The sequence below is a fragment of the Trachypithecus francoisi genome, unplaced genomic scaffold, assembly GCF_009764315.1.
Source record: "Trachypithecus francoisi isolate TF-2019V2 unplaced genomic scaffold, Tfra_2.0 Lachesis_group11, whole genome shotgun sequence".
In the NCBI taxonomy this organism is placed as follows: Eukaryota; Metazoa; Chordata; class Mammalia; order Primates; family Cercopithecidae; genus Trachypithecus; species Trachypithecus francoisi.
In genome coordinates, this window is record NW_022681456.1 from 36,719,874 (window position 1) to 36,744,781 (window position 24,908).

The following is a 24,908-nucleotide window of genomic DNA, read 5'->3' on the forward strand; positions in this document are numbered from 1 at the left end:
CAAATGTCACACCTATGAAGGATGAAAGCATCAAGGAGACCCTCTTTTTGACTAAAGAGTTACTATGTAACAATCGTGTTCATGTCCTATGAGTTCCTGACACACTTATGTAGACCTCTGGAGATTAATAAGGTAAAACAAAGCCTCTTAGATCCATATAAGGGCCAGATTATAGCCCAAAACAGTTGGGTAACTCAAGTCCAGCCTTCCCATCCCAATAATACCATTAAAAGTAACCTATATACACGGGTGGGAAGTATCAACAAAAGTAAAGGATAAACATCCCCTCTAACAAGAGCTGTAGTCTTGGAAGTTAGAAGAGACTTTGTAAGTCATCTGGCCGTGAAATGCAGTATGCATACCTGAAGTCAGGCTGTGTAGGTATGAATGGCAGGTATAGCACCAGTGACTTACATGAATTTGCTTCCTCAGCATCGCGCCCAGCACATGGGACATACTTTTAGAAAGTAGTTGACATTTTATTTATGCTATGAGTTCAATACTTGTAATTCACTGATTCTACATTAAGTCTTCTAGGAGCACAGATCTGCTATCAGTTAGTCATGCCTATGCTTTATTTCTGGGATGAAGGACAGGGAAGTCCTCTGTAGTTATTACATTATCTAATATAGTGTTTATCAACAACGAAGCTGAGGGCCAGGCATGGTGGCTCACGCCTGTAATCCCAGCATTTTGGCAGGCCAAGGCGGGCAGATCAACTGAGGTCGGGAGTTCAAGACCAGCCTGACCAACATGGAGAAACCCTGTCTCTACTAAAAATACAAAATTAGCAGGGCGTGGTGGCGCATGCCTGTAATCCCAGCTACTCAGGAGGCTGAGGCAAGAGAATCGCCTGAACCCGGGAGGCAGAGGTTGTGGTGAGCCAAGACTGAGCCATTGCATTCCAGCCTGGGCAACAAGAGTGAAACACAGTCAAAACAAAACAAAACAAAAAGCTGATATTTTATCTCAATTGTCTTCTTCAGCACCTATCTCTCAGTTGATCGCAATCCAAAAGGGGGCGGGGGGGAAGAGAATTATCTATTGACCTCCTAAATTTGGCAATATTGAGAAATAAACAACACTGAGAAGAAATAAACAAGACTGACATTTGGAGATCAAAATAGCATATGGAGATTGAGGATTCTGGCACAGACAAGGCCAGACTCTTTTTAAATTTTGAAGATTTTGTATGGGCCATGTGTGATTTTTTAAAAACTTTTTATTAAAGAAAATTTCCAACACTTACAGAAGTAGGGAAAGTAATATAATGAAACCCATGTGCCCACCACCAGCTGCAATAATTATCAACTCTTAGGACACACCCACTTACCCCATTATTTTGAATTATATCCCCAAAATTATATGAATTAATCTATTAATATTTTAGTATGCATCTCTAAAAAAGTAAAAATTAGTTTTACAAAAACATAACCCCAATACTATAATCCTACCTAAAAAAAGACATTAGCAGAAGTTCCTTTAAATCATTATTGAATAATTACACTGAAGAGTGTTTCTATTTTCCTTATTGCCTTACAGCTTTATTTTTTTAACTGTATGTGTTAGTTTGATTAAAATAAGGTCCAAACATTGCAATTGGTTGTATCTCTTGTCTTTTTTTTTTTTTTTTTTTTGAGACGGAAGTCTCGCTCTGTCGCCCAGGCTGGAGTGCAGTGGCCGGATCTCAGCTCACTGCAAGCTCCGCCTCCCGGGCTTACGCCATTCTCTCGCCTCAGCCTCCCGAGTAGCTGGGACTACAGGCGCCCACCATCTCGCCCGGCTAATTTTTTGTATTTTTTTTAGTACAGACGGGGTTTCACCATGTTAGCCAGGATGGTCTCGATCTCCTGACCTTGTGATCCGCCCGTCTCGGCCTCCCAAAGTGCTGGGATTACAGGCTTGAGCCACCGTGCCCGGCCGTCTTTTTTAATTTATAGATTTCATCTCCTCCTTTATTAAAATTTTTTGTTAAAAAAATCTGATTGTTTTCCTGTAGAGTTCCCACAGTCTGAATTTTACTGAAGATATTACCATAATTTCATTTAAAATGTTCTTCTGTCCACTGTATTTTCTACAAATTGTGGGATAAATGTAAATATTCTATCTGATTCCAGTTAGATTTCTGTTTTTTGCAAGTATACTCCATAAGGTGCTCTTGATCCTCCAATTCATTCATTAAGAATCACAGAAACCTAATAATTCTAATTCCAACATCCTTTCTTCATTTATTACTTGGATACTTTTGTAAAGAAAAATTCCCCTTCATCAACTATTTGGTCATCCTCAAATATAGTTCATATAGGAGGTAAGGTAGTCAAGCATTTTTTTTCCCAAAGAAGTCCTATTTCCTTTAGTGATAAATGGTTTTTAAAGGCAACAGTCTAGGTCCTAGAGTTGACATTTCTTTTTGAAACCTCTGAACTGCTTTGACTTCTTTGGTGGAAAAAAATTGTACGTATGGGTCTATTTTCAGATTCTCTATTTGTTGCATTGATATATTTCTCTCTTTAGGACAGTATCATACTCTCTTAATTACTGTAGCTTTAGTATGCCTTGATATCATATATATATAGTGAGTCCTCCAAATTTGTTCTTTGAAAAATTTTTTTTGGCCATTCACATTTTTTTGCATTTGCTTATAAATTTTAAAATGAATTGTCAATTTATACACCAAAGAATGCCTATTGGGATTTTCACTGAGATTTCACTGAATTGACAAATCAAATTGGGAATAATAGATTTATTGATATTAATATATGTCTCTTCATTTATTTAAGTCTTCTTTAATTTTTTGTAATGTCTTATAGCTTTCAATGTAGAAATATTGTGTAAATTATACATATTTCTAGATATTGATATTTTGGATGATATTTTAAATGAAATTGTTTTTAAGTTTTCATTTTCTCATTATTTTCTGCTAGTATATAGAAATACAATTTATTTTTGTATATTGACCTTATATCCTACTTTTTTAGTTCTAATCATTGCTTTGTAGAACACTGAAGAGTTAGAATTCTCTATGTAAAAAATTATGTTATCCACAAACAAAAACAGTTGTATTTCTTCCTTTCTAATCTGTGTGCCTTCTGTTTCTTTATCTTGCCTAATCGCACTGGCCAGGATTTCTGGCATGATGTTGAATAAAAATGCTATGAGCCGACGTCCTTGCTTTGTTCCCATTCTTACAAAGAAGTTCATAATATTTCACCATTAAGCATTATGTTATCTGTAGATACTCTTTTATCAGTTTGAAAGAATTATCCATTCCTCGTTTGCTGAGAGATTTTAACATGAATGGACACTAAATTCTGCAAATGCTTTTGATGCATCTACATCAAAGGCCATATTTTTTTTCTCCTTTATCCTGTTGTATTGCTCCATTTTCACGTTGCTGATAAAGACATATTCACACATGGCTAGGGAGGCCTCACAATCATGGCAGAAGGCAGGGAGGAGCAAGTCACATCTTACATGGATGGCAGCAGGCAAAGAGAAAGAGCTTGTGCAGGGACACTCCCCCTTATAGAACCATCAGATCCCACGAGACTTATTCACTATCACGAGAACAGCATGGGAAAGATTCAATTACCTCCCACCAGGTCCCTCCCATAACACGTGGGAATTCAAGATAAAATTTGGTTGGGGACACAGCCAAACCATATCACCTGTTAATATGGTGAATTATATTGATTAATTTTTTTTGAGATGGAGGTTCACTCTTGTTGCCCAGGCTGGAGTGCAATGGCGTGATCTTGGCTCATTGCAACCTCTGCCTCCTAGGTTCAAGTGATTCTCCTACCTCAGCCTCCTGAGTAGCTGGGAATACAGGCATGCACTACCATGCCCGGCTAATTTTGTATTTTCAGTAGAGTCAAGGTTTCAGAATGTTGGTCAGGCTGTGCCGCCCAGTTCCCAACAGCAGTTGGGAGTCCTGTTTAGAGGGGGGACTGAGAGGAGGTGCCAGCTGGGCTTCCTGGGTCGAGGAGGGGCTCAGAAAGCTGTGAAACTCACTCATTTCCTGCATCACGACTTACTTCAGTCCTGGATGAATAATATTGAAGATATATGCTTAAAATATTCCTAACACCAGGATGTGTGCATGTGTTTTCTTCCCCAAGAAAGCTATAAACAGCAAAAATTTTGCTGTAAGTTTCCCTGTGTCCTCTCTCCCTCTCTCCCTTCCCCCTCCCCTGAAACTAAAGTAATAGGAATGTTAACTGCCCATTTTTCTGTGACCAGCGGACCTTATCTATACTCCCAATTTCAATTTCTTGCAAACATACTTTGTACAGTCCTGTAAGATCCTGTCTCCTTTGCCATGCCGCTGCAAGGTCATAAAGTAGATAAAACCTAAGTTGCAATTCCGGTTTTCCTCAAAATCTAAGACATGTCACAAAATAATTTACTGCCTTTGTTTCTCATTCTGGTAACATCTTCCTGCTGCATGTATTTCCCGCTTTAAAGAGTTTAAAAGGTAATCGTATAATCTAACTCTGGCTACCCATTCAGGACCCCTTCCACGCTGCAGAAGATTTGTACTTTCACTCTCTGCTCAATAAAGCCTACAGTTTTTAAAAAAAAAAAAAAAAAAAGAATGTCGGTCAGGTTGATCTCGAACTCCTGACCAAAGGTGATCTGCCTGCCTTGGCCTCCCAAAATGCTGGGATTACAGGCATGAGCCACCACATCTGGCCTGATTGATTTTCAAATGTTAGCCTTAATTTCTGGGATAAACCCTACTTGATCATCATTTGCATATATTTTATATATTATATCATCATTTGCATATTCTATATACTGCTACAATTGATTTGCTGACATTTCATTTAAAAGTTTTGTATCTATGTTCATGAGGGATATTAGTTCACATTTTTCTAGTTGATATCTGTTAGGGTTAAGCTGTTCTCATTTCTAAAAAATAAAAAAAAAAATTAAGTGAAATAAGCCAGACACAAAAAGACAAACATTGCATGCTCTCACTTATATGTGGCAGCTAAAAAAATGTAAGCATATGGAAGTTAACACTGAAAAGGTAGATAACAAAGACTGGGAAGGGTGGGGGCTAAAGGTGAGAGGAGAGGATGAAGACAAGTGAGTTAAAGGAGCAGTAAGATAAAAGGAATAAATGCAATGTTTGATAGATGAGGATGACTGTACTTTACAAAAATGTACTGTACTTGGGTGATGGACACCCTGAATACCCTGGCTTGATCACAACACATTGTAGACATGTAACAAATTTTCTCATATACCCCATAAATTTTCACAAATAAAAATCATTGGTATAAAATTTATTATTTCTTCCACATGTGTTTGCTCAAATTTTCCAGAGAAATATTGTGGGTCTGGAATTTTCTTTATGTGAAGGTTTCTGATTATGAAGTCAAGTCTGTTAGTATATTTAGGGCAATTCATATTTTCTGTTTCTTCTTGTATCAGATTAAGTTGTGCTTTCCAATAAATATGTCCATTTCACCTATCAAATTTGTTAACAAAAATTGATATTTCCTTTTTTTAATATGTATGGGATTTGTAGTTATATCCCTCCTCCACTACTAATATGAGTAATTTGTGCTTTTCTCAGTTTTGTTCTTCATCAGTATTTCTGAGTACACTAGATTTAATAATTTTAAATTTAAAAGATCAAATTTTGACTTTACTGTTTTTGCTTTATATTTATCTAATTGATTTCTGCTCTTATAAATTCCTTTATTTCTTTTTATTATTTCCTTTCTTCTCTTTATTTAGTTTAGCTTTAATTCACTCTTCTTTTTCTACATATAAACACTTAGATAATTGATGTTATATGTTATTAAGCATTTAAAGCTATAAATTTCCCTCTATGCCCTGCTTCATTTGAATGCCATACATTTTGATGTGTTATTATTAGTTTCAAATATTCTTTAATTTCTCTTGTGTTTTCTTCTTTGACTCACGGGATATTTGGAATTGTATTATTTAATTTCCAGATAATTGGAGATTTTTCTTCCTATATTATGGCAATCCATTTATAATTTAATTCTGTAATGGTCAAAGAACATACTCTTCAAGAGTGCAGTCTTACATTTTTGAAGACTTATTTTTGCCTCTGCATATGACGCATCTCGGTGAACACACCATGTGCACTTGTGCTCTGTTTCCATTCCACCTGGGTTTACTGTACCACAGTTTTCACATTAACTACCCAGAGTTAGCATCAGACTCCACAGGTTTAAGGGCTCCAGCCTCCATAAGACTGCCCTCACTTCAGATACCAGCCACAAGTCTCAGGTCACCTAATCTTCTGACAGACCAGCTATAAATTCATGGATTTCCATAGCTCCTTCAAGGTGATAATTCACTAGAATGACTCACAGAACTCACTGAAAGCACTGTACATTACAGTTTTATTATAAAGAAAACTCAGGAACAGCCTAGTGAAGAGGTACATGGGGTGAAGTCTGAGAGGGTCCCTGACACAGAGCTTCCATGCCCTCTCCCTGTGGAATCAGTGCATGTCACCCTCCTGACACATCAATGTGTTTATCATCCAGGAAGTTCTTCAAGCTTTGGATGTCCAGAATGCATTTTGAATTTTTCTTATCAGATGCATACATATTTATGATTGGTATGTTTTCCTGATTAATCGATGCTCTTCTTAACATGAAATGTCCCTCTTTATCTCTCATTTGCTCCTTGATTTATATTATCTTGTCTAATAATATAGACTCATCAGCTTTTTTATCTTTACTGTTTTCATGGTATATCTCTTTCCATACTTTTATTTTCAATCTATCTGTTTATTTATATTCAGAGTGCTTCTCTTAGTAGACAGGTACATGTGTCTTGCTTTTTATCCAGTCAGACAATCTCTACCCTTTTTTTGGCATCTTTAACCCACTTATATTAAATATAGTTATTGATATCATCAAGTTAGAGTGAATGTTTTCTACTTGTTTTCTCTTTGTCCCATGTTTTGTGTTCTTCTGTTCCTTCTTCCCTGCCTTCTTTTGAGTTAATTGAGCATTACTTAGTCTTCCCTTTTACTTCATTGACTTTTCAGCTATATCTCCTTTTTACTAGTTACTCAAGGGATCATCAAATATATCCTTATCACTTAGAGTTAATATTGTGCCACTTTATATAAAGTGTAAAAGCCTTAATAATTTGCCCTCTTTGTCTTTTCTGCTATTGCCAAATATTTTCCTCTAGAAATGTTGTAAGTCTCATGGTGCATCGTGTGTATGTGTTTACTAATCTTCAATGTGTTTAGGTTACATTCTATTGATATTACTTCTATTTTATTTCCATGCTTTAAACTACAGTGTGATAAATTTTAAATGGCTGTAAATTCTAGCAGACCAGAACAATAAAATAGGACAGAGAAGCAGTGGAATAAAGATCAACCGATCACATCTTTATTCAAGCTATGTGATCTTCCTTGGAATCTATTTCTTTATCTGGCAAAAAAATGTTATAAGGATTAAGTGCATTAAGGCTAATTTATGTAGGGGCTGGAGTTCAGTTATTGTTACTTTCCCTTCCCTATAACAAACTAGAGTTTCAGGCTAAGCTATTGTTAGTTAACATCAATGCGAGTTATATATTGTAAACAAAATTATAATGAGAAGCAAATGAAATGTACACAAACCAAATGAGAAATCAAGAAAAATGTCAGTTTCTACTTATACTGAGATGCACGGTACAATGATATTTTAAACTGAACATAATAAAAATAATTACCAAAGTGTCCTTACCTTAATAGAATTGGTATTTTGTAATTGTATTAACATGTCAATAAGTAATTCTGCTCCCAAATAGAATGGTAAAACAGAGGTGCAGAGGAAACCATCTTGGCTAATAGGAAATGTTTTATCAAGATCCACTGCCTGTTTAAGAAGTATTTGTAGTTCCTGAGTAAAGTTCCATAAGGCCCGACAGCAGTTCTGAAGCAGAGTCCAATAGCCACCACGATGAGCAAGAACCTATGACAAACACAAAATTTAAAAGACCTCAAAGTTCCAAAAGTTAGAGATCTCTGAACAAACTTCATCTTTTTGCAAATATTATACGTCAATAGTAAAAATAATTAACATCATTTGTTAGTGTCACTTACATGAGTTAGACACCGTTATATGCATTCTCATTTAATTCGAACAAAAATGTCCATAAGTAAGTGTGCACTAGGTACCAGTATTTTACCCAATTTACAGATGAGGAAATGGAGCCATGGGTTCAGCATTGATAACTTGCTGAAGGTCATCTGACTTGGAGTCATCTGACTCCAAAAATCCCATTGTTCTAGGTGCTGAGAATTCAGCAGCGAGCAAGGGAAACTGGGTCTGCCCTCACGCTGTTTATGTTCATTTCGGGAGACAGACACTAGAAAAGTAGACCTATGAAAGCATAATTTCAAGCAATAAGAAGTTTTTATAAAGAAAAATAGAGCAGAAATGAGTTTGAACCTGACAGAGCATGACAAGACAGTTTGCTTTAGACAAGGTGGTCAGGAAAGAAGTCCTCTCTGATGAGGTAGCATTTAAGCAAACATCTGAATATTGAACAAGTCATGTGAAAGTGGCAGTGAGGGTGTTGGGTGGAGAAGAACATTTGAGGCTCAGGGAACAGCAAGGTGAAACTGAGGGCTGAGGATGGAACAAACTAAGTGCTTTCAAGACTGCTGACCCATGGGAGTGGGCTAAACAACAGCAAAAGTAAGAGGAGCTGAGTTCTGCAAGGTGCTCAGGACCAGCTCTTACAGGGCCCTGAAGCTGGAGGCCAGGATAGGATTCAATGCTCATGGTCAAAGCAGGTGATCCAGGTTTACATTACATTATGTAAAAATCACTGTCCACTCCATGGGGCATATGAGAACCTGTCTTCCTTTCTTGTATAGAAAGGATAGATTTCTCCTTACCTCTTGAGGAGTTTAAAGTATATGCCCTTCCTGCCACGAAAAAAAGAAACTGATTTCTCTGTAGCTAACAATTCCAATTCTGGGTTTAATCATGTCTCATATAATATTTAAGAAGAAAAAGAAAGAAAAGTATCTGAGAGAACATGGAAGTGATGGGAAGAAGGAGACCGGGGGCAGGGGCAGGGTTCTCCTGTAGCCTAGAAAGATCTTTCCCTGTGCTAGAAAGAAGAGAGAGATCTGTGGTACCCCCAAGAGAGATCAAGTCCCCATAGAGGAACCCCTTGCATTATGAGCGAACCCCATGTCTTGGCAGAGAGGTGCACGCATATTCATAGGAACTGCATGAACAGGGACAAAGGCCACCTGGGCTCTGGGTGGATGGATGACAACGACTAAAGAAGCTTCCCCACTCTGCCTGACAACTGGAAAACACATGCCCTCAGTATCACTGTAAGTACACCTCAAAAGCGACTTAGGCTACACCCAGCAAGATGAGGTCTCAAAGTCACAACTAAAATTATGTATAGTAAGAAAATAAACACAGTGTATCTTACACGCCCGAGTTCATGGGCTGAAATTTCGGTCTACAACACTGCAAACAAGAAAGATTGCATTACCATTGCTCTCCTGCAGTATAAAAAGATTTTCATAAAATGATCCATTACACACAAATTTGCTCCTCGGTCCTTTTCTTTAGCACTAGAACCTGATTGAGAGTCTGAGTCATAAACTGTTTGTGTCTTGGACATATTTTCATCACTCATTTTGGAATTAATAAATGTAGAAAATTCTTCAGCATCTACAGTACAAAAATAAGATATGACATGATTAAAAACATAGAATTAAGTTCCAAAAAACACAGTAGGTGATAAGGATCACATGAGTAATTCAGGTAACAAATGGTACACAAATTTGGAGAAAGGACAAGATTATCAGAGATACAATGAACCAGGGAAAGTTTCCAGAGAAGGAGACATTTGGGTCTTAAAGAATGAGCATGATTTAGCTATATGGGCAAATACAGAGAACGTCATTTCAGACAAAGTCAATGGCAAAAGGAACAATGCAGAAGTAGAATGTACATGTTTTTTGAAGGGAACAATAGAAAATACCATTGTCCTTTCATTTCCTCCCAAACAGGCCATTCCTAAGACACATATATCAGAAAGTGAGCTGCACCTCTGGAGTTAGGCAGTGCAGCAACCTCGGCCATGCATTACCCTGCTGATGTGGCATAAAAAAGAAGGCTTTCTCCTGCCACCAACTTCCTCTTAGAACCCTGCATTAGACAGTAAGTCTCAGTAGCAAAATATTCCATTGCCAATTTCATGGTCGGTCTTAGGTAGAGAGCCAGTTTAAAAAAAAAAAAAAAAAAAACTCAAGAAACTATATCCTACAATCTATATTCAAAAATCAGACTCTACAGCTATGGAATTCACTTTCAAATACTTCACTATACGCAGTTGATATGCACATACCTGTGAAGTCTAATCTATATCCTAGAAGAAATCAGAAAGCATGCCAAGTACTTCAAACATAAATTAACACTCCTGGGGCAGTTAACTGGCATACCAAGAACTCTAGTTGGCAATAAATCCCACAGCACTTAAAATGTCATTACTAAAAGTCTATATAAGTGAGTCTGTAAGAGCCTAAAGGTATTAGAAATAAATTTTTATTTGTGAAATGAACCATATCATTGGTTAGAAAGTGTCCAGGTTCCACCATCTTTGCAGAAAAGTGGTGTGGGAATTAGTCAGGTTTGCTGGACTACAGTTTCCAGAGCGCACCCTGATCAAGAACCCTGTTTTTGGCCAGGCACGGTGGCTCACGCCTATAATCCCAGCACTTTGGGAGACAGAGGCAAGTGGATCACAAGGTCAGGAATTGAAGACCAGCCTGGCCAACACAGTGAAACCCCGTCTTTACTAAAAATACAAAAAATTAGCCAGGCGTGGTGGCACGTGCCTGTAAACACAGCTACTTGGGAGGCTGAGGCAGGAGAATCGCTTTAACTCAGGAGGCGGAGGTTGCAGTGAGCCGAGATCGCCACTGCACTCCAGCCAAGGTGATAGTGCGAGACTCTGTCTCAAAAAAAAAAAAAAGAACCCTGTTCACCTGCATTGCATGTCTCTACATTTTGGAGCCCCCTGTCACCTGACTAGATAACAAGGCTTCATTCATCTTAGAGGGAGCTTTCTTGAAAGATGCTGGCTGGAAATCCTAGGGCAATGGTGGATTCCCCTGAATACAAAATCAGCTATCATGATAGTTTGGGTGCCTGCTTGTAGTAGTATGTTTGTAGGAAGTCTTCACCTATCTTGAACCACCAATATTTAATTTAAAACATTATATTTGCTGAACAATCAAATTGGCTAAGGTTGAAATACAAAATAGATATTTCCAAATATATGTAATATCATAAAACTATAGAAATTTTTAAAAATAGAGCAAACAAGAATCTCCTACAAAATATCAAAACTCAACTAAATTGCTGGTCCTCTGGAAAACTGTGCGTATACCTTTGTGTGTCCACGATGTGTATGTGTGTTGTGTTGTTTAGTGAATAAAAATCTAGAGGTAACTTGATAATAAACTAACATGTTTATTTTACCTGACGGTAAGTTGGCCTTTCTTTTTTTGGCTGTAAGGAGGAAATCAAGCATTGCTTTATAATTTTCCACAGTCAATTTTCTTGTTGGTAATACTGTTCCTGAATTATACAGTGAGAATATGTTAGGATCAAATGATCGGAAACTGCAAGGGGGGAAAAAATCACATTAAAAAACAATATAAGCAAAATTGAATTAAAACTGTCAAATGCAATCTATTTTTATTTTAAAACATTTGTGAGTACTCCCAAATTTTAAATCATGAAGGATTTTGGCACTTAATCAAAGCCCAACATGTTTTCATTAACTTTTAAAATTATACAATGTAATTTTGCCCTTAGGAATTTTAACATCAATATATATTTCTCTGAAAGGGCCCTTGAAAATGGAAATAAAAATATCTGTGCCCACTCTGTGAGCTCTGAAAGAACAATTTATTTCAACTTAAAACCACCTGATTTGAACAGAACTCAGTGACAATGATTACTATATAGAGCAATGTGTCCATAATTAAGGTCATTTCTTTTTTTATTTTTATTTATTTTTTTTTTTGAGATGGAGTCTCACTCTGTCACCCAGGTTGGAGTGCAGTGGCATGATATCAGCTCACTGCAAGCTCCGCCTCCTGGGTTCATGCCATTCTCCTGCCTCAGCCTCCAGAGTAGCTGGGACTACAGGCGTCCACAACCACGCCCAGCTAATTTTTTGTATTTTTAGTAGAGATAGTGTTTCACCATGTTAGCCAGGATGGTCTCGATCTCCTGACCTCATGATCCGCCCACCTTGGCCTCCCAAAGTAATGGAATTACAGGCGTGAGCCATTGCACCCGGCCGTTGTTTCTTTTTAAAAATAAGGTCTAGGCATTAAACAATCTTGCATCAAAAATAATAAATAGTTTATATTCATTACTCATTATTTTTGATGCAAGTTTGTTTAATGCCTAGACCTTATTTTTAAAAAGAAATAACATTGATTCAAGTAGAACTACCATTTGATTCAGCAATCCCACTACTGGCTATCTACCCAGAGGAAAATAAGTCATTATTCAAAAAAGAAACTTGCACATGCATATCTATAGCAGCACAATTCACAATTGCAAAATCATAGAACCGACCCAAATGTCCATCAATCAACGAGTGGATAAAGAGATTGTGATAGATAGATAGATAGATAGATAGATAGATAGATAGATAGATAGACAGATGATAGATATAGACAGACAGAGATAGATAGACATAGATAGATAGATAGATAGATAGATAGATAGATGATAGATAGATAGATAGGTAGATAGATAGATAGATAGATAGATAAATGATGGAACACTACTCAGCCATAAAAAGGAATGAATTAATAACATTTGCAATGACCTGGATGAGATTGGAGACTATTATTCTAAATGAAGTAACTTAGGAATGGAAAACCAAACATCAAATGTTCTTACTGGTATGTGGGAGCTAAGCTATGAGGATGCAAAGACATAAGAACGATATAATGGACTTTAGGGACTTGGGGGGAAGAGTGGGATGGGGGTGAGGTTTAAAAGACAACATATATGGTGCAGTACTCCTCAGGTGATGGGTGCTTACTCATGTAATCAAATACTACCTGTACCCCAATAATTTATGGAAAATAAAATAATAACAAATACTGAGTATACGTTAACAGATTTAATAAAATCCAAGTTAGCACCAAGTTATCCTGACACAAATTTGATCATTGTGTTATTGTGTTGCCAAGTGATCATGCATGAAGGGTCATGTACAACTGGGAGCCCAGTGACTTCTCAGAATTCAGAGAAGGGTAAGGAAGCCCATCTGTTCTGAACTGTTTTCCCTGTTATGGTCCTCTGAAAGTCTTCCTTTGCCAAATGCCTTCAAAGTCAGTCAGGCAAACTAACTGCTTCTTAAATGCCAGTCTGGTCTAGCCCACACAGGAAAATGGTCTATCTGGAGACATTTTTGCAAAGGTTCAGTTTGGTAGTGAGCTTAACCAAAATTCTGGAGAAACAGAAACTGGGACCAAGTTGATTGTGAGCTTCAACCTGCATTTTTTCCTCACTGGATTACTGAAATAAATACCCTCTAATTCATGTCTTGTCTCCAGTCTTTCCTTCCTCCAATCTACTTGGTAAGTTGCTGCCAGAGACATTTTTATCATGGCCCTGCTCAAAAACCCTCAATAATCTTCTACTGTATGTAAAATAAAGCTCAGATTTAATAGACATTTAAGACCCACCATGATCTAGTCCCAGCCTCCTTTTCTATCTATTTCACACCACTCTCTTTCATATACCCTAGATTGTGGTCAGACTATTTGGGGTTCGCATCCTGTGTTTTCTACCTGGGCTCTGACTCATGTTCTTCCAACTATTGAGAGTGCCTATTTCCTTCTCTGCACATTTCTAAACCTTGCCTATCCATCAAGACCCAGGCCCAGTGGCTCCTCCCTATGAAACGTGTATTGCTAGTTCCAACCTAGAGGAAAAACCTTCTTCCAATAACAAAGAAGATTGGATTTGTACTTCCCTTTTACCATTCATTACAAGCTATTCATGAGCATTTGTGACATACCCTATCAGACCCTAATTAGTATATCTGGTTCATCTTTGTATAGCCATTGCACCTAGCTCAGTGCCTTGTATCTTATAGGTACTCAATAAGTATTCTTTTTTTAATGTGTGACTTTACATCATCCTTTTAATGGCTACAAAGTATTCCATATTATGTATGTATCTTCTATTTTTATCTCCCACAGCACTTAGCCAAAGACACTCAGTAAGAGCTTAAAAATGTCTATTGGGTAAATGATAGAAAATTGACATTGGATGAGTAAATACGATCTCTGTTTATAGAGGCTTAAACTATGCCTCTATGAAATAGACATTTGACTAATGCCTACTAATATCTACATTTATTCTATAATTCATATTAAACTTCTCTTGGAATTACATTTTACCCTTGCACTGAAAGCTAGATCAACAAACATATTCAAGCTGTAATCAAATTATCACTTATATCCAGCAGGTAATTGGGAAAGATTCTGAGATTAAAACTTAATAAATAAATCATTGGTCAGTGATATGGTTTGGCTCTCTGTCCCCGCCCAAAGCTCACCTTGAATTGTAAAAATCCCCACGTATCAAGGGCAGGACGAGGTGGAGGTAATTGAGTCATGGGGGCAGTTTTCCCCATGCTGTTCTCATGATAATGAGTCTCACAAGATCTGATGGTTTTAAAAGCATCTGGCATTTCCCCTGCTTGCACTTCTCTCTCCTGCCACCATGTGTAGGAGGACGTGTTTGTTTCCCCTTCCACCATGATTATAAATTTCCTGAGGCCTCCCCAATGGAACTGTGAGTCAAACTAAACCTCCTTCCTTTATAAATTATCAGTCTCGGGAAGTTCTTTACAGCTGTATGAAAACAAACTAATACAGCCAGTATAAAGATGAGAAGTACTCTGTAAACCTCCTTAAGTTGTTAGCACCATTGGAGCTCTGAACATACAAATACAATCCATGTTCATGAAACTAAAAAAGAATTTTTCATCAATAATATACTATACCTGACCATCATATGTGAAGTGCCAAATTTCATCTTCGTACGCTCCCCTAGCTTTTGTAAAACCAGGTTAAAGTGTGCACCTGCTAGATACAGGTTCATCTGAGCTCTCCAGGGCATCTCTTCAAGTGATACACGATGGAACCTCTTTCTTTTAACATAACCTAATATTAGAGGATTCAAGTAATCTATCAGGTATCGTTGCGCTGCTTTCCTAACACTGGTTCTCCTATTTCTGTCAAGGGAGAAAGAAGTGTTGAAATTACACAAAAACTTTCAGATATTTAATAAAGAAGAATCATTCCAATTTAGAAAGAATACATCAAGAAGTCACTTGACTGCCCTTATGCAAACGTTTCTGGCTTATTTATCATTTCTGCAGTGCTAAAAATATGAACCAGGGTGGTTAAAAAAAGGCACAGAGATAAGCACCAGGGACAAAGACACCATGTATTGTCTTCAACCCTCTCTGAAGTCTGTGTCCTCAGCTCAAACAGAGCTTTTCTTTTTCATAACCAAAAGGCCACTGAGATTAGACAACAAAATTAGGATATGATGTTCACATTCATCAACTAAATTCAATATTAAACAAGAAAATCATTTCTCTGTATTGGTCCTTGAGGAAGAAACAATGTAGCAAAATTTTGTCTAACATTAGTTAGACTCTAGAGGAAATAAAACATCAGTTGAATATAGATGAGATGACTTCATAACTGCATATTCAATACACTTCAGAAAAAAATATATTCAAATTTTAGCTAATAGTTTGGATTTCAAGTATAAGATATATTCAATTTTTAAAAATCATCCTATCTAAACTTAAAGTAGTCCAACTATTTGCATATATAGTTGTTTATAGAACATATCGTTCCAAGCATATTTTCAGTTTTTTTGTTCTGTTAGCAATGTTGCTAACCCATTGGTCCGCACCATTCTACCTGATTTATGTTGTTCATTTATATATTGTTCAGAATCTAAATCAATACACACACACATACAAGAAGAAAAGAAAGATGGATAGGAAGAAGGCAGGCAGATGTTGTTGAAACAGAGGAGGAAACATTTGAAGAAAGAATGAAGGACAGCTTTCTTTTATTGTGTAGTGTTTACATTATCACTCAGTTCTAAATATTTTTTACTTTATTGATGATTTGCTTTTAATCCAAGAGTTTTAGGGCTTTTTGTCATTGTTCAGTTGGTTTTAGTGATGTTATTTGGTTTCCCAATAAACGTGAATCTTTTTAATAGCTGATCCTGAAAGTTAAAAATATAATTTCCAAAATGAAAATCAATCTTGTCCCCATGTCAGTAGATCAATTCTCCTTAAAAGGCCAAGATGAGTCAACAGTCAGTTGCAACTTCCTTGCTACGGAGAGTGTGATAGTTCAGGGAGATCAGCGACAGGATAGGCTTCCTCCAGGTATCTTGGCAAGGGAATGACAGACTCCAGGTGGCTTGGAACGGAATTCACAGCCAGCCCACAGAGGATACAGAATGCTTTTCCTCTATCATCTGAACAGTTCTTAACATTCAGGTGCTCCAGTAACCTGATTTGTGTCTCCATGAGCAACAGGTCTGAGTACACCCACAGAGAGGGAGCTCCACAAGGACAATCAGCACAAATGCTCAGTGATGTGAACCCACAAGAGGAAGCAGATAAACACCTGAATTAAAAAATATTTAGGAATCCTGAAACTACCTTCTATACATTCTAGCTTAAGGAAATGAGCTAGCGTATTGACATTAGCAGAATCAGGATTCTCACCATTAGGGAAAAGAGCTACAATTAGAAAAAGAGAAAACTCTGGAAAGTATCCTGTGGTTTTGAAATGGAATTCCAGGTATTAGAATGAATTTATGGTTTTAGATACATATATATATATATAGAGAGAGAGAGAGAGAGAGAATGCTATATTTAGATAGATATGTTTAGACAGATGATTGATAGATTTAGATAGATAAATTTACCTGAACAAATATATTTCCTAGCTCAGTCTATCGAGAGGAACTGGAAGCAAAGCCACATTAGTAGCCCTCACAACTTAGATTCTAAATACCACTTCTCACTAAAAGAAATCACTTGACTCCAGGGCTGTACAAGGTGTGTACAAGACGAATATCTTGTGGTAAGAAGTAGCTCAACGAAATGATGGAAACATGTCAAAAACTGAAGAGCTAGCCAAATCTAGAGCAATTTGAGAATCAAACAATAATATTAATTTGATAATGAATATCCACAGAACAAAACCTACCACAAATACCATTCTCAATGCTAAAATGTTGAAAATACGAAAGTGTTCCCTATGAAATGGGAATCAGACAAACATGCCCACTAACATCACTTTTGTTTTAGCATTGTATTGATGGGCTTAGCCAGAATAATAAGGAAGAAAAAGGAAAAGGGGAAAAGGATTGGAAAGTCAATATACAAAAATAACTCTATTTCTACATATCATCAATAAACAAAGAGTTCTAAAAGAATCATTCCCAGTAACTTCAAAAACATACCTAGAAATTAATCAAAGCAAAGATATGTAAGATCTATTCACAGGAAGCAGCAATTACAAAGATAATTTAAAAACATATAGAACTAAATGAGAATGAAAACACTTTAAGTAAAAATTGTAGGATGCAGGCCAGGTGCAGTGGCTCATGCCTGTAATCCCAGCACTTTGAGAGGTTGAGGCAGGAGGATCACTTGGGCTCAGGAGTTCAAGATCAGTCTGGGCAACATAGCGAGGCCCTGTCTCTACAAAAAAAAAAATTAGCCAGGCATGGTGGTACATGCGTGTAGTCCTAGCTAATCAGGAGACTGAAGTAGGAGGATTGCTTAAGCCCAGGATTTTGAGGCTGCAGTGAGCTATGACGGCAGCACTGAACTCCAGCCTGGGTGACCAAAAAATAGATAGATAGATAGATAGATAGATAGATAGACAGACAGACAGATAGATATATACACACACACATACACACATATATATGTATATATAAAATGATGCAGCTAAAAGATGGTTAGAAGAAAACTTAAATGTTCACGTTTTCTGGATTCAAAGCAATCCCAACCATACTTCTAGCAAGCTCTTTGTTTTTAAATTACCATTGTACAGTGTGTGTCACTTCATGACAGGGATACATTCTGAGAAACGTGTTGTTAGGTGATTTTATTGTTGTTTCAACATCATAGGGTGTTCTTACACAAACCTAAATGGTATAGCCTACTACACACCTAGGCTACAAACCTCTATAGCAGATTAGGATAATAAACACTGTAGGCAATTATGACATGATGGTATTTGTACATCTAAACATAGAAAAGGTACAGTGAAAATATGATTTTATAATTGTATAGGACCACCGGTATACATGCAGTCCATCATTGATCAAAATGTTATGCAACACGTGAATGTAATTTCAATCTTTCCTCATTAATTATTTCTCTGTTTCTCCTTCAGATTTTTAAATGTATAGAATCTTTTTGGTTAACTTTTCAAAAACTGGTTTCTATCTTAATTGCATTGAAATAAAATATGGTTCACATGATTCCAATTACTTGAAATTTCTTGAGACTTGCTTTAGAGCCAATAGTATAAAAAAAGATTACAGACTCAAAGAGACATAGTAATCTCAAAGAAATTGAATCTGTTGGTAAAAATGTGCAGGTATGGTGTGGTATACTACAAACACATATTTGGTACCTGTCCCCTGGTTTCTGGCACAGAGATCTTAAAACCCTTGGAATTTCCAGAGTGAAAGAAATGTGTTACTCACCAAAAGTCCCTGTGGAACATATGTAAGTCTATGCTTAGGAGGCGACTCAGGGTAGAGCCTCTAGCTAGGCTCAGGATAGAGGTTATCTTAATCATCACTAAACACATGATTAGAGGGTGAGACCTTTCAGCCCCACCCCTCCCACCGCCTGGAGGGGAGGGTGGCTGCAAGCCAGGCTATGAAAACTCTTGAACTAGGAGGTTCAGGGTGCTTCCAGGTAGGTACAACCACAGGCTAGGAGGGTGGTGCCCTCAATTCTACAGGGACAGAAGCTCCTGTGCTCAGGACCCGTCTGGACTTTGCCCTTGGTATGTACCTCCTGACCTGGCTGTTCATTTGTATCTTTTACATTAAGCTAGTAAACATGTAAGGTGTTTTTCTGAGTTTTGTGAGCTATTGTAGCAAATTTTTGAACCTGAGGAGGGAATCTCTGAATTTATAGTCAGCTAGGCAGAAGTGTGGGTATCCTGGGATCACATTTGTGACTGGCCTCTGAAGTGGTGGCAGTGTTGTGGAACCAAGCCCTTTAACTTGTGGGATGTGCTGCTAACTCTGTGTCGACAGTGTCAGCATTAAATTGTCTTTTCATACTATAATTATGCAGGATGTTATCCTAAGGAGAAATTCCATGAAGTGCATATGGGGCTGCCCGGTTGGTGCTGGAGAATTGGTTGGTGCTGGAAAACACCATATGGTTTGTGTCAGAAGTGGTAGTAAAAAGATACTACACATCCTTTAACATTTATGTAATAATGCAGTTTGTTGCATGATCATATTAAAGAAAAAAAATCAATGAAAAAGAAATATTAAACAAACTTCAACATAATTTATAACAAAACTCTTAGAAAATAAAAAATGGATGACAGTTTCCTAAATGTGATAAAGGATTTCATCCCGAACCCCAAAGCAAATACAGTACTTAGAAGGGAAATAATAAATATATTTTTAAAATTCATATTACAGACAAGTTTATTCTAAAATGTATATGAAATAGTACAAGAAATAGATCTTTAAATTCATGTTACAGACAAGCTTATTCTAAAATGTATATGAAATGGTACAGATTCTAGAATAGCTAAAACAATTTTGTAAAACAATAAAGTGGAAAGAATCACTCTACTTGATTTTAAGGTTTACTCTATAACTACAGTAATCAAGAAAGAGAATGTGGTATTGGCAGAGAGAAGCACATAGATCAACGGAACAGAATACAGAACTCAGAAATACATCTGCACAAATATGTCCAGCTGATTTTTTACAAAGGTACAAAAGTGATTCAATGGAGGAAGGATAGTCTTTTCAAGAAATGACACTGGAACAATTAGATATCTGCAGGTAAAAACATGAAGTTCAATCTAAACCTCACATCTTATGTAAAAAATTAACTCAAAATGAATCACAACTTAAATGGAAAACATGAAAATATAAAACAGCAGGGGAAAAAAAAGACCTACGATTAGGCAAAAAGTTTTGAGGTTTGCCACCAAAAGCACAACCCATTAAAGGAAAAATTGATAAGTTGGACCTCATCAAGATTTAAAAATTGTGCTCTGCCAAAGATTCTGTGAAGAGGATGAGAAGACAAGCTACATACTGGGAAAAAGTTTTGCCAATAACATATGCAACAAAGGCCTTGTATCTAGAATATATAAAGAACTCTCAAAATTCAACAGAAAAATAAAAACAGTCCAATTAGAAAATGAGCAAAAGACATAAACAGACATTTCACTAAAGATGATATACAGATGGCAAGTAACCATATAAAAAGATGTTTGGCTGGGCACAGTGGCTCACGCCTGTAATCCCAACACTGGGAGGCTGAGGTGGGTGGATCACAAGGTCAGGAGTTCAAGACCAGCCTGACCAACATGGTGAAACCCTATCTCTACTAAAAACACAAAAATTAGTCAAATGAGGTGGTGGTACATGCCTGTAATCCCATCTACTCAGGAAGCTGAGACAGGAGAATCACTTGAACCAGGGAGGCGGAGGTTGCAGTGAGCCGAGATTGCGTCACTGCACTCCAGTCTGGGCGACACAGCAGGACTCCATCTCAAAAAAAAAAGATGTTCACTATCATTAGCCATTAGAGAAATGCAAATTAAGGCCATGAGATATCACTATGCACCTATTTTAATAGCTAAAATTTTAAAAAACTCAATGCTGGAAAGCATGAGTAGAAACTAGATCATTCATATACTGTTAATGGGAATGTAAAAATGAGGAGCTAGTCTGCAAAAGAGTGGAGGATGTCTTACAAAATTAAACATGCTTACCATTCGACCAAGCAATTGCACTCTTGGGTATTTATCACAGAAAAATGAAGATTTATGTTTATGTAAAAACTGCACATGAATGTTCATCACAGTATTATTTCTAATAGTCAAATGCTATTGGGTTGGAAACAATCAACAATCTAAATGCTCTTCAATAGGTAAATGGTAATAAAATATGGAACATTTATGCCATGGAATACTACTAAGCAATAATAAGTGAATTCTTGGATACACACAGCTTGGGTGACTCTCAAGGGAATTATGCTAAGTGAGACAAAAAGTCAGTCTCAAAAGATTACATACTGTAGTGGTCATACAAATTCTACAGATTGCATAGAATACACACAGGGACACACAAACACACACACACATGTGCATGCAAACTTGCTGTAATCCAAATAAGGTCAGTGGATTATATCAATGTCAATTTCCTGGTTGTGATATTGTACTATAGTTGTACAGCTATCATTAGAAACTGGATGAAGGGTACATGGGATCTCTCTGTATTATTTCTTATAACTGCACATGAATCTATAATTATCTGGAAATAAAAAAGTTTTAAATACGCATCTTACAAGGATGTCCACAATCCAAAAATGCTTTTCCTGATTAAACTCTTAACTCCTAGCCTGTAGGCTAAATATGAAAAGGAAAGAAGAGGCTGGAACATTAGAAAGGAATAAGCAAATCTCTTCAGATTATGACTGTCCACACACAAAAAAAAACTGTATCTACAAATAAATTATCAAGTTGTTTAGAAGATCAGTATGCAAAAAAATCAATTATACATCTACACAAAGAATAGAAAAATTCAAAAATGTAATTTTAAAATAGCATTTACACTAATATCAAAAAACAGTTCCTTGATATATCTAACAAAAGATATATAACATGGTTATGGAGAAAATCATAGAAATTTATTGAAAGGCATTAAAGACCTAAGAAAGTGATCTGTCTACTAATAGAAAAACACAACAGTGTAAAAAGAAATAAATAATTTTTAAAAACCTTCCTATACCAATATATACATTGAATTCTATCTTTATCAAAATCATAGTAGAGTTTTTTGTATTAATCAAAAAATCATTCCATTTTGTGGAATAATACCCAAGACTTGCATGAAGGAAAAGAATATTCTGGAGAAACTTGTTCCTCAGACAGCAAAACTCAATTTAAAGCTAGAGTAATTACGATGGTTTGATATTGACTCAGGAATAAGTTAACAGACTAATCAAACAGAGAAGAGATCCCAAAGCTACATATATGAAAACTTGCTAAGTGATAAAGTTAACAGTGACAATAGAATAGACTACTCAATAAACTGTGCTGGTCAACTGAATACCGGTTACAAAACTAAAAAAAAGAGAGTGAAGGGGACTCATCTTCTCACCATACGCAAAAACAAATTAATGAAATTCCTAAATGTGAAAATCAAAAATTTAAATTCACAAAGAGAGTATCTTTACTACCCCAGATTAGGAAAGAATTTCCAAAACAATAAAGGGAAACATTGATATATTTGACTCCATTAAGAATTAAAACTTTTGAATTAATTATTAAAGAACTTTAAAATGTGAACTGATGAGCCACAAACTGGGAGAAGCATTAGCATCCAAACTTATAAAACTAAATAAGAAAACAAAAGTTTTTAAATGTGCAAAGAATACAAACAAGCAGTCCTGAGACTAGAAAAACCGTTGGGCCAAATAAAAATATGAAAAGATGCCTAACTTTAGGAATCAAATAAATGAAAATTGAAACAACAATGAACAACAATGAGGCAAAATGTCATACGACATAGTTCCACAAAAATGTGATAATAAAATCAAGCGTTGGTGAAGACCTTGAATAATGGAAAATTTTCACAACATTGGTAAAAATTTAAGAGCAACTTAGCAATATCTAGTAATGCTAAAATGTTCATATCTTGAAAACCACAACCCTATATATTTACCCTACAGAAACTCTCACACATACATAAGGAGATATATACAAGTTATGTCCTTTGTAACATTGTTTACAACAGTGGAAAGTTAGAATTTAAATGTTTATTTATGGGAGACTGAATAAATCATTTAAAAAATTTATTATACAATATATAATATATAATATATGCATAATAAATATATAGTATTTATATTATGCATATTAAATTATGTGTGTTATTCATATTTATGTATATGTATTATGCATACAGAAATATGCATACAATAAATACAATGCATTATACTATTACTATATAATTTATTTATTATATGATATTTATTTAGTATATAATGAAATACCATTCAGCAGTGAAATTAAGAAAGTGGACTTATGTATAAGTGACATTTCAAAAAATCACAAACATAATATTGAGAGAAATAAAGCAAATTTCCAAAGCAAATCAGAAAAAATTATAGCATGCATTATTTGGGGCTATATACATATGTGGTTGACATTTGAATTCACTCATCAGCATAATAATAACGAAATTTGGGGATAGTATTATTTCCAGGATAGAGGAAAACAGAAATGCATACCAGGATGCGTACACGGGGATTTCAACTGTGTTTGAAAGGTTTTACATGTTAAATGACATAGTTGTTATATTATTTTTTATACCCATATGTCATAATTTAAATAAAGAAAATGAAAGAATAATCAAAGAGACAGTAGGCAAATGCAAATAAAAACAAAGTGGAACTGGTTCTATTAATATCTATGTTGTGTAAATTAAAATCAAAATCACTAAACAGGTATAGAAAAACATTAGATCATGAAGGTAAGATATATAATGTATAAGAATAAAAAATTCTTATACATATGTACTTATAAAAATAGAAACTACTAAAAAAATGTAGAGGTGGAGCAAGATGGCCAAATAGGAACAGCTCCAGTCTCCAACACCCAGCACAAGCAACACAGAAGACCGGTGATATCTGCATTTTCAACTGAGGTACTGGGTTCATCTCACTAGGGAGTGCTGGACAATCAGTACTGGTCAGCTGTTGCAGCCCGACCAGCAAGAGCTGAAGCAGGGCAAGGCATTGCCTCACCTGGGAAGCCCAAGGGGGAAGGGAATCCCTTTTCCTAGCCAGGCGAACTGAGACACACAACACCTGGAAAATCGGGTAATTCCCACCCCAATACTGTGCTTTAAGCAAACGGGCACACCAGGAGATTATACCCACACCTGGCCGGGAGGGTCCCACGGCCACGGAGCCTCCCTCATTGCTAACACAGCAGTCTGCGATCTAACAGCAAGGCAGCAGTGAGGCTGAGGGAGGGGCGCCCGCCATTGCTGAGGCTTAAGTAGGTAAACAAAGCCACTGGGAAGCTCGAACTGGGTGGAGCTCACAGCAGCTCAAGGAAACCTGCCTGTCTCTGTAGACTCCACCTCTGGGGACAGGGCACAGCTAAACAACAACAAAAAAGCAGCAGAAACCTGTGCAGACGCGAACGACTCTGTCTGACAGCTTTGAAGAGAGCAGTGGATCTCCCAACACGGAGGTTGAGATCTGAGAAGGGACAGACTGCCTGCTCAAGTGGGTCCCTGACCCCTGAGTAGCCTAACTGGGAGACATCCCCCACTAGGGGCAGTCTGACACCCCACACCTCACAGGGTGGAGTACACCCCTGAGAGGAAGCTTCAAAGTAAGAATCAGACAGGTACACTCACTGTTCAGCAATATTCTATCTTCTGCAACCTCTGCTGCTGATACCCAGGCAAACAGGGTCTGGAGTGGACCTCAAGCAATCTCCAACAGACCTACAGCTGAGGGTCCTGACTGTTAGAAGGAAAACTATC

General features: G+C 36.7%; 1 protein-coding gene and 1 long non-coding RNA gene across 2 annotated transcripts in view; one reads left to right on the forward strand and one right to left on the reverse strand.

Moving 5' to 3' along the window:
- CFAP54 (cilia and flagella associated protein 54) overlaps positions 1-24,908 on the reverse strand; it is a 373,684-nt gene that overhangs the window by 212,800 nt on the left and 135,976 nt on the right. The window contains exons 33-36 of the mRNA XM_033220975.1: positions 15,079-15,309; positions 11,514-11,656; positions 9,517-9,698; positions 7,740-7,967 (exon numbers count right to left, since the gene is read on the reverse strand). Coding sequence (XP_033076866.1) covers positions 7,740-7,967; positions 9,517-9,698; positions 11,514-11,656; positions 15,079-15,309 — 784 coding nt within the window. The remainder of the gene's footprint in view (positions 1-7,739; positions 7,968-9,516; positions 9,699-11,513; positions 11,657-15,078; positions 15,310-24,908) is intronic.
- LOC117089577 overlaps positions 19,105-24,908 on the forward strand; it is a 100,803-nt gene continuing 94,999 nt past the window's right edge. Inside the window, exon 1 of the long non-coding RNA XR_004439659.1 lies at positions 19,105-19,150. This is a non-coding gene — a long non-coding RNA (uncharacterized LOC117089577). The remainder of the gene's footprint in view (positions 19,151-24,908) is intronic.